This window comes from Mercenaria mercenaria, chromosome 3 (genome assembly GCF_021730395.1).
Source record: "Mercenaria mercenaria strain notata chromosome 3, MADL_Memer_1, whole genome shotgun sequence".
NCBI classification, from domain to species: Eukaryota; Metazoa; Mollusca; class Bivalvia; order Venerida; family Veneridae; genus Mercenaria; species Mercenaria mercenaria.
In genome coordinates, this window is record NC_069363.1 from 82632407 (window position 1) to 82643175 (window position 10769).

The 10769-nt window shown below is 32.2% G+C and overlaps 1 protein-coding gene across 3 annotated transcripts; it reads left to right on the top strand.

Annotated features, from left to right (window-relative positions):
• Window positions 1-1333: 1333 nt before the first annotated feature.
• Window positions 1334-10399, top strand: LOC128555746 (transcription factor sem-2-like). 3 transcript variants are annotated; one of them, XM_053539082.1, is made up of 3 exons: window positions 1334-1445; window positions 2060-2317; window positions 4759-10399. In XM_053539082.1, exons 2-3 carry the CDS (start codon window positions 2104-2106, stop codon window positions 5805-5807), a joined length of 1263 nt encoding a protein of 420 aa, XP_053395057.1. In that variant the 5' UTR covers window positions 1334-1445; window positions 2060-2103; the 3' UTR covers window positions 5808-10399. The 3 variants fall into 3 exon arrangements, with proteins under 3 accessions (XP_053395057.1, XP_053395056.1, XP_053395054.1); XM_053539081.1 differs by lacking the exon at window positions 1334-1445 and adding an exon at window positions 1570-1872; XM_053539079.1 differs by lacking the exon at window positions 1334-1445 and having other exon boundaries at window positions 1571-2317.
• The last annotated feature ends 370 nt before the right edge of the window (window positions 10400-10769 follow it).

Genomic DNA, 10769 nt, shown 5'->3' on the forward strand with positions numbered 1-10769 from the left:
ATGGACATGCATGATAAGCAACAGTCTAACAACTGTCGGGATCTGCGTTATATATAATACAATCTGAAGCGAACATTTCTAACAGCATCCCCTTTATTATACAGTATATTTTATCAAATTATTTACTAGTATTTCTGGACATGTAACGCGCCTTTTGCGCAAACCTATAAATCTGTATATTAAACAGAAACGAATAACTAATCTATGTGATTTAAAAGGAACGGCAATGGTCAGTGCCCATGCCGCGTTTGCAAGAAAGTGGGGAAAATACGAATATTTCTATATAGTTGATCAAATTGACAATCATTTTGTTTCCATAGCGACGCAAAAGAAAATCGCGAATTCAATTTTGTTCAAGCTCATTAAATACAAACTTAATTTCCTATTCTTTTTAAGAAAAAACAAAAATCAACAACAACAACAAAAAAAAAAAACAAAAAAAAAAACGATTTATGTACTTTTCTCATCTAGCACTAACGTGAAAATGTGGCTCTATTTAGCAGTTTTTTTAAGTAATCGCATTTATTCGGAGGTAGTCTTCAAGCAGAAGTTGACTGCATTACAACGGCCATAAAATTATTTTTGTCAATATCAGTTATTTAAAATGATTTTGGTAGTAAAGATACTAGCATTTTGAGTTATATTATGTAAGACACTCCTAAATTCCTAAACCCAATTCCTGTTGTTTTACAACAGAAAGTTTTTCTGCCTATTTTGCAGGTTACGTGGGTATATATTGAGTTGAGCTAACCTTTTCGCACTTTCCTTGATGCCAATACTCAAGTTCGAATAAAGTTATACCCCTTTAAAATAATATGCGTTTTATAGATTATTAATTCTGCGCACATGTACAGACCATGATATTTTTCCCGTGATATTTGATTAAACCTACTTCAAAGTGTCTTAAAAGTGGACGTTCCGAAATATAAATGCATTAAATTATATGAAAGATGCAGTTTATTAAACATGTAGATACCGTTTACATATACTATTTCAAAAAAGATAACTTCATCAATATCGAAATGCGACACGACCTTAATAACATCATGTTGTGTAACCTTAAATTATCACTTTAAAATGTTTATCTTTGTTAAGCATCTGTATATAAGTACATGATAAACGATCTCTAATGATCTTCTGAAGTGTTCTATTAAGAGATGTGAAAGTATAGGCCTATATATATATTTATAACTCTTTCGCGGTAAAGTAATACGCTGGCCAGGTTATCCACCCCCATCCTATTAAATTCCGTTTTTCCACGACCTAGCTTTCCGGTTTTTCCAATTATCTTCCTTAAAAAAGTGAAACATCTTCTTATAAAGGGCTTTAGATTTAAGTCTTTCATATATTTTTGATCTAGCGTCTTCAGTTTGCAAGCTGTTTAAGAATTTAGCTTGGCTCGTTAAACAATAAATTGTCAAGTGGCGCGCCATTTTTTTTTGCAGGTAAGGATTTACATATTCGCACGATAAATTTGATATATGACGCTCGCACTGCATGAAAATTCAACTAGATAAGATATAACTCAGCTATTACTTTTCTTTATTCGTTCATATTTTCTCAGATTCGAAGTAACTAATTAGCCAAGGACTGTTCTGTTGTTTTCCAAGCGTTTATCGAATAAAATTCATTTATCTAATAGAGTTAATGTATAACTACCAATCACCGAGGACGAAAGATACACATTTGTGAACTTTATCGGCGATTTGATAACTTTCACTGATCAAAGTTTCAAAGGGTGATCTAATAATGCTCGATATACTAACGACTTATTACGACTAATTTAAAATCGGTTTTAAAAAATCACATGACTGGGATTTTTTTTGCATAGTATTAAGAACAGCACGCGCTTGATGACTGGTCTTAATTTGTGTAAGTGAAGCGTTATTTACAGCCTTGGAATTTTTAAGATTACTTTGTTTAAAATAAAAGAAAAAACTCTTAAGCTTTGATTATCTTGTAACACAGCTGCTTAATTCACTAGAAATCAAGAAAAGTGTAATTGCTAATGAAGCGAAAGATAACCAGAAAATAAATATGGATGGAAATGTTATTCCAGGTTATTCCTTTTCCACGCCTACAGAACAGCAGACGGATTTCTGTATGACGCATTCTAGTGCGTACGGTTTCACACAGTGGATACCTGCCATGACATATCCAGCTATTAGAGAACACATTGCAATGAATATTCCTCCACGAAAAGAACAACGGATTCGTAGACCGATGAACGCTTTCATGGTTTGGGCAAAGACGGCACGAAAAATACTCGCAGACGAAAATCCCGACGTGCACAATGCCGAACTCAGCAAAATGCTAGGTAAGTGAATTTTGTTTTGTGTAATATTCACAATTGTTCATAACAACAATAGCCTGTAAAATAACCTGTAAAGATAGAATTCTCTAAATTAACTTTTACCTGTGTAGCATTTATGATGCAAGAACGTAAAAACTTCGTGTTCGTGATGAGATAAACTTCAAATTACTGACAATAGATCAATGGAACAGTTGGAATTCTCATTTTGTCTATGTATATGTTGGAAAATACGAGTGAATAGTATAATAGTAATGCATTGTTAACATAAGGTGTTTGGTGTATCAAGTGCAGCTACTTGTTTTATCATCAGTGCTTGATTACAGTAAAACGCTTCCATTTGTTCTTCATTAACTACATTAATAATCCGTTCGGTGGAGATAAAAGTAATAAAAAACTAAATAAAAATATATTACATAAACATTTATGGCACTCAAAGTTAAGACGTTTAAAACCCGATTTGAAAATGTTCGTTCAAAATGAAAAATTACAATACACAATACAGGACTCTAGTCTCTAGATTAAACGTACAGGCAGGATTTACGCACGTCCTTTTGTCCAAAATTTATTTCAAGATTTTGACAAATCAGGAAGTTTGAATGTCTAGTTTGATTAGCTAACTTATTGAAACTAAGCTTAAATCTGAACGAAAAAAATCAAACAGAATTGAGCCGTGCCATGGGAAAATCAACATAGTGGGTTTGCGACCAGCATGGATCCAGACCAGCCTGCGCATCCGCGCAGTCTGGTCAGGATCCATGCTGTTCGCTAATGGTTTCTCTAATTGCAGTAGGCTTTAAAAGCGAACAGCATGGATCCTGACCAGACTGCGCGGATGCGCAGGCTGGTCTGGATCCATGCTGGTCGCACACCCACTATGTTGGTTTTCTCATGGCACGGCTCAATTATTGTATTCTGAAACTGCAGCAACTATCTCAGTTCTTGAAGTTTTTCATTGTACATGAGATATGTAATGAGATACATGTATATAAAATGATACGTAAAGCTATTTGTAATGAAATATGTAATGTGAATTTACAAATATAAAAAAAAACCCTCTTAACATAACCATTTATGTGACCGAACATCTTTTTTTTTAAAAAGCAGAGAAATGTAATATGATATAATATAATACAGTATAATATAACATAATACTAAATTCACAAGGAAATAAACTTAAGGAAAAAAAAGATGTAATTATAATAGAATGTAATATAATATAATAAGATATATAATATCACACAAGAAAGAAACTTAAGTAAAAAAAAAAAAAAACCAGTTGCAGTGCTTGTAAAACTATCTGTAAATCTTTTTTTGTAGTAAAAAAGCAGATAGGTCTAATTTGTTAATCTGATAAGAGTTGACAATTAGGAGTCCCAGATAAGCTAATTAACAGAAAGCAGGGTTCTAATCTGACCCTGCGAAGTCTGTGTGATCCCGGCACGTGGATGCCTGCAGGTGGTAAAGATAGCTAACAAGGCGATGAGTAATCGAAATGGTAGTTTTTTCAGACTCTAATTTCAATACTTTGGAAGTTTTCTGTTTGCCCCTTAGAAAAAAGAAAGAAAACATGATGAATATGCAAAATTACACCGCGATTTTGTAAATGTATAAATATAATGTATAAGAAAAAGTTGCCTGCTATATTTCTGCATAGGCATATTATAATGTCTCGATAATATACTGTTATATTACTGTAAAATCATTTAATTTCGTCGGCATAAAATTTCGTGGTTCTGGACAAAACGGCAATTTCGTGGGGATATGAATCCGAGGATTTTAACTTTTAAACATAAAATGAATGGGAATTTTACTTGTTCGTTGGGATTAAATTTCGTGGATTGACTCAACCACGAAATCCACGAAAATTAGTCCCCCACGAATATTAATGATTTCACAGTATGCTGTACGTAGGAATAGACATAAATAAACTTGATTTGTGTTCTTGTGTATACAGTTAATTATCAATAGTATAAGCAAATTCTTGTTTTTTTTTTAACATTTAATTAATAAAAATATTATTTCATAAGATCCAGATTAACTAACTTTAGCATTGATGACAGAGATAATTTTAAATATTTCCCAAACATCATTTCAATTGAAATGTTATAATTGTACATTGATTAAAACAGTTATAATGACAATATAAAACGCACGAAGAGTAAATACATGTAAATGTATTTATTATTGCAATTATATGTTCATTATAAATTAAACATCTTTTAAATTATGATTATATTTAGTGCTTAAATTAAAAAATATACGTCAAATTTTATTGTATATCTCACGCTTCTGGTTGCTTTCCCACATACTTTCATAAAAAACGAATGGTTGTTAAAACATGTTCCTTCAGAGCTAAAACAGAATAGTAATCAGATGAGAACAAGTTTGTTAACGAAAGGAATACTATATTTTGTCAACTTTTCTTCATACTTGATATATTACAGGCACGAACTGGAAAAATTTGCCACCTGAGAAAAAGAAGATATACATTGACGAGGCTGAGAGAATTAGACAAGAACATATGAAACAATATCCGGATTACAAGTACCGTCCGCGCCGGAGAAAAGGCACGAAGAAGACAAACAACAACCATACCACACGTCCCCAACAAGAAAATGCATCAAACTCGGTACTCTATGATAGGGCATCAAGCTGCAGCCCACACTACACAATGAGGGGATTTCCAAGGTCCAACAGTTTTAGTTACGATGATTTCACAAACAAGCAGTCCGAGGCTGACTTCCAGCGACTTAGCTCAAGCGCACCTTTAGCCAACCGTTTGTCAGTATCTCCCGAATCAAACCCATCACGCAGCCCAGACGAAGCTTCCCATGACAGCACCCTTTACAGCTATCGGTATCTTCATCGTTATCAGGGAACTGGTGTAAGTCATTATGAATCAAGTCACCAAGCGTCTCATCTTGACTTCAAGTTACCCAAAACAGTTTCCGCTTTCGTTTCTCAGATACCAGTGCCTAAAGAAATTAAAGTAGAAAGAGACGAGAATGAAAACTACTGGGGGAGTATCAATAAACAGACAACAAAAACTGAAAATTACCCATTGTCTCTTTACTCGCAACAGGCAATGCAATCGAATATGAGCCAAGACTTTACTTATGGCAGAACAGTTCAATCTCGGTATTATGAGCAGAACGAAGTGACATTAGACGTGAGTGATATTAATCCTGAAGATATGGAAATATATATAAACCCAAACAATCAGCAAGGTGGTATGAACCGACCATCATTTGATCTGAATAAAAATCTTCCTCACCATTCCGTTGGAGGCGATATGGGCAACATCAATGGCTTTCAGAAACAAAATGAAAACCAAAATCGTGTGGTGGAAAATGACTTCACAACGGAAGAAAACAGCAACTGCAATATGCCCGCCATGATGCAAGATACTGATCAGTGTCGAGATATTCCAAGTGTGTGTTATGAATTTGATGCACAGCCAATTATTAACGCAATTACGCATAAAACGGGATGAAATTAACAAAAGTATTTATGTGAAAAAGAAGTATTTTGCATGCGATTTAATGTAAGGCTGTTATCAATTAGATCAGAAAGAAACTATTATAAACTTCATTGAACTTTTAGCGAAGTAAAACAACAGTGAACAAAGATGCAATTATGATAATATTAAGAAGTAACAACACATTTGAGAAAAGAATATCGTGTGGTTTTGAAAAATGAACAATATTTAATGATTGAGTTCCCTATAATAAAATCTGGAAAAAAGATAAAACGTTTTGTAAATGATTGAAAAGATTTTGAATGAGATGTTTTCTATACCATTTTATGAAGTTGTTACTTCTCATATTAGGACACTCTATGTACTGTAATACAGCACAGTTTTTCTTCAGAAGTGTAAAGAATAATCATGTAATAAGAAAGACATCTTGACACTACTTAAAGTGTCCTTGAAAGCAACTAAAGACTTGTAATTAATTCATCCTTTTAGAAATCAATTTTGAAGTGAGGTAATGTTAATAGATTTCTTGCACCGCTTTTAAATAGCTTTTTTTACTAGTCTATTCTCGTTGTTTAATTCGAAACTGATCAGTGGCTATGTTTCAAGGCATATTTTTGGTTCATATTCACGCCTGTTTCGAATTTCTAGGCCGCACAGTTCGCAAATATTAGCGAAAATTAAAAACTCGGGTATATTGCCCAGTCTATGGTATCTTACTTCACCTTACGTGTCGGTTTTACTCTTAGTCTACATTTTAATGATCTGCATTCTTCTTGCACGTTTCTCCACATACTTCTGATTAACTATCTACCTAACGTCTTTAAATCATTACAATAAAATGCACACACGCATGTTATAGTGTAAGTAAAGATACATTTACCTTTGGTTTTAGCAATGAATCTGGTAAACTCTCTCCAATCAGGGCGTGGAAGTAGGCAAACATATCGTTTTAGTGAAATGATATATGCAAAGATATTCTGTGAAAAGAAAATGTTTACATTCCCATCGAATAACTTGGGAGTGAAACAGACTTTGTTGACTGAATTTTAGAATAAAATCATTAGAAAATTTGCTTTGAAGAGTGTAAAAAAGGGATGCATAATTTCTCTTTTGATTTGCGTAATGGTACAATTTTTCCAAGTTTGAAATGCAGCTTATGTATGTAATAAAAACAAGACACCTTTAAAATGGCAGCTCATGTTTTAATTAATTTCTTATAAACATATTTCATAATTGTTTCTTGAAATTAATTCTTAAGGGTTCCATGTACAAAACTTTATAATGTTAAGGACGTGTCAATTAGCTGAATACCATCTTTCTTTGTGTTTATACGCTTAAACATGCCCCTTTACTATTGTAATTACCTCTTCACTCACTCATAAGAAACTACTTGAATATCATATTTATCAGGAAATGGTCAATAAAACACTAATACAGTTTTAAATATTCATCAGCTATTTGCAGTTTCTTTTATATCTTGTACCTGTTAAACTAACATATATTTATTTGTTTTCATGTCTAATCTCCACATTTTTATATTTTTGTTCTTATTTTATACACTGATCAGTCAAACTATGTTTAATGGCTGTTCAAACTATCTCTAAAGTCATTGTTACTGACATATATTTTATTTATAACTGTTTGCTTTCTTATAAAACGATATTTTATTCTGCAAGTTGATGTACTTGACACTCTGTTTCGAGTGGTGTAGTTTATTACTTTATGTGCTTGTGATAGTTTTCTAATGTTGGCAGGCATATCGTAAAAACTATAAAATAGTTTTACTGTATTAAAATGAATACATGATAAGATTTTTTTGTTTAATTTTTGGAAATTCAGTAGTCATTTTCAGACTTTTTCATCAAATCTAAGGTAACGAATAAATTTTAACTAATATTAGAAAAAAATCATCAATACATAACAACTGAACAAAATTATTAAAAGAACTAATACTCGTTGGAAAGTTTCTAATTCTGATTACATTGCTTTCATTACTGAAATCGATAAAAAAAGTTGAAAATGTTGTAAATATTATTATACTTTGTAAACTACTGATATGCCCGTTTTTGTTCGTTTTCAAAAAGTGTTTAAAATTAACTTCCGAAATCAATAGAATGTCTGAAATAAAGCGAAAACAATTCAGTTTTTACGATTTCTTCGAAAACTGGGAAATGTATCCAAAAAGGCAAGGTTTTAATGGAACTGAATGTAAAGTGGATTTAAAACAATTAAATTTAATTGAGTAATTACCGCAAGCACCGGTGCTCATGAGCAAAGTATCTGTTGGGAGTTTTGAATGTTTTAAACAAAATAATACTTTGTAGATTGTAAGATATTCCATGAATGTTAAATGTTTCCTTACTTGGAAATACTTTGGTTTTTGTAACTTGTTGCACTTAGCAGATTTTAAGTGTACTATATTATCTGCTTAGAAGTTAATATTGCTTAGGTAAAGGCGCAATGATATGAAAGAGTTATTTTTATTGATTTAATCATTTTACAACCATGTGCATAAATCTGTCTGTAATAATTGGCACCTCTGCATATGTGGTACATACGGTTCGTTTTACATTTTACTCAATTCATATGTCCATTATTAATTTCGACCCATATATTATTTATGTTTGATTCATCCTTAGTGCAATTGACTTTACATGTCAGTCTTATAAATGCATGTATAAGATATTTGTAATAAGTTTGTCAGTGTGTTATATCGTACTGTATAACTTGTAAAATATTTACAACGTATGATATCATGTCGTGCAGTTATAATAGAGCAACATCTGTTAAATGTGAACGTCTATTCTCCATTTGCAAACTGTGATTACAAATTGCTATATGTTTCTTTTCTTTACTTTTTTTCTTTACTTAAACATTGTATGTGTTTATCACGTGACCATGAAATAATTATATAAAATTGTATGTATGTAACGAGATACTATATAGGTATAAGTTACTGAAATAAAATTATGTTCTGTTAAAAATAATTATAGAATAATAACTGTTTGAATCAACATATGAAAACACTTTTTCGGCTATTTGACTTTGAAATGCCTTTAAATGTTTTTAGTCTTTAATCAAACCATATGCTTTAAAGCACTAAAAGTAGCAATAAAATTCCTAGATATTTACAAATGTCTATAATTTTGCTAACGTAACAAAATTGTGAAAAAACAGAAGTTAAGAAAATTAATGTAAAAGATTTTTCTAGTAGGTTAGCCAGACAGTTTTCATTGCCAGGAAAGGACTACACAAGGCATTACTGAACAGTTTGAAAAAATAATTACAATACATCATGATATTAACACTGCAATAGAAACTACAACAAATGTCAGAAATACAGTGAAAATAATTCTTAAAAGTATTAGACCAGTTATCGTCAATTTCCGTCACTTTACGCATTCTCCGATTGTTTCTGTTAAGGCGAAGTTTGTCGAAGGTCACACACAGTTAAATCGTTTTCCCTATATATTCTATATAAAACTGACATTTTTTAAAGAGCTACCAAACATAGCTAGACCCATTCTCCCATTTTTCCTACCAAAATGTCAAAAGTACATCCACAATGAAATTTAAACAGAAACTAGCATTAATTTAGACCTCTGTTGCCATGCCAAGTGAAAAATTAGTGTTATACCTGGCAGCCATTGGGAACTACGTAATCGCACGGAAGTTGCCGATTCTCATTTGAGCCACGCCATGAGAAAACCAACATAGTGCGTTTGCGACCAGCATGGATCCAGACCAGCCTGCGCATCCGCGCAGTCTGGTCAGGATCCATGCAGTTCGCTTTCAAAGCCTGAAACTGTTAGCGAACAGCATGGATCCTGTCCAGACTGCACGGATGCGCAGGCTGGTCTGGATCCATGCTGGTCGCATATGCATTATGTTGGTTTTGTCATGGTGCGGCTCATTTATGCATCAATTACCTTACTACATTTTTGTACTTTTGAGAACGTGCTTTTAGCCGTCGAACCTTTTCCAGCTTTAGCTTGTAACGTTGTAACGTTATTTTGATTTGGTTAGTTTCTGAGATAAAGAAATAATTAGATCAGAGGTATCTGTAGTTTCGTTATATGAATCTGAGATAAATGAGTATGAATAATCATTACATAATGAGATAAATGAGTAGAAACAATCAGTACATAAATAAAAGAAATAAAGAAATGAGTATATATCGGGGTGTGAAAGCGAGAGAAAGCTATCTGCTTCTTCCCTTATATGCACTTAGACTTCTTATCACCCATTATATGTATATTGCAGATAAAAATTATGCGGACTTATTTGTTGAAACATCAAGGGCAAACATGCGTCTAGGTCAATGATTAATGCGGTACCTCTAAAAGCAAATGTTTCATTTTCTGACGCTAATTAAACGTTATTTATAGCTATTTAAAATTACTATTAAGAGATAAATTTTTATTAAAACTGATGTTTTATATCGTATTAAAATATTACTGACTGTCAAATTGTTATGTGGATATAATTATACTTATTTTAGCTGTATATGAAATAGATATGAGATTTATTTTTATTATCTTTCTAAAAGATAATTTGTAATATATTATTATAATACATGCAATAAAATTTTGAATATTTTAGTTTTATATGTATGTATGTTATTAATGGTTTATAAACATTTCTTAATAATGATATTTCAACCAGTGTGAAGCGAACCAGGTCGTGATTGTTGTGATATGGAGTGTCTTTGAACAGTGTCAAGAACAAAAATATAGTTGAAACTCGATAATTCAAACTCGCTTATCACGAAATTTCGGCTATCTCGAAGACATTTTCAAGTCCCGTCTCAAAAAATGTGCACAAAAAAATTTTACGTCGGATTTCGGTTATCTCGAAGTAAAACAAAAACTTTATATTATTATACCAGATTTATATAGCGCCCTTTCATGGTAAACACGTTCAAAGGCGCTTTACATATAGCAAACGCAGCCACACACGGCGCGAAATTCATCCTCT

Bases quoted from the DNA above. Each gene is read 5' to 3' on its own strand.
- LOC128555746 (XM_053539079.1), top strand. From the start codon at position 2,038: ATGGATGGAAATGTTATTCCAGGTTATTCCTTTTCCACGCCTACAGAA. The intron at 2,318-4,758 runs GTAAGTGAATTT...GATATATTACAG, and splicing joins CGAACTCAGCAAAATGCTAG to GCACGAACTGGAAAAATTTG.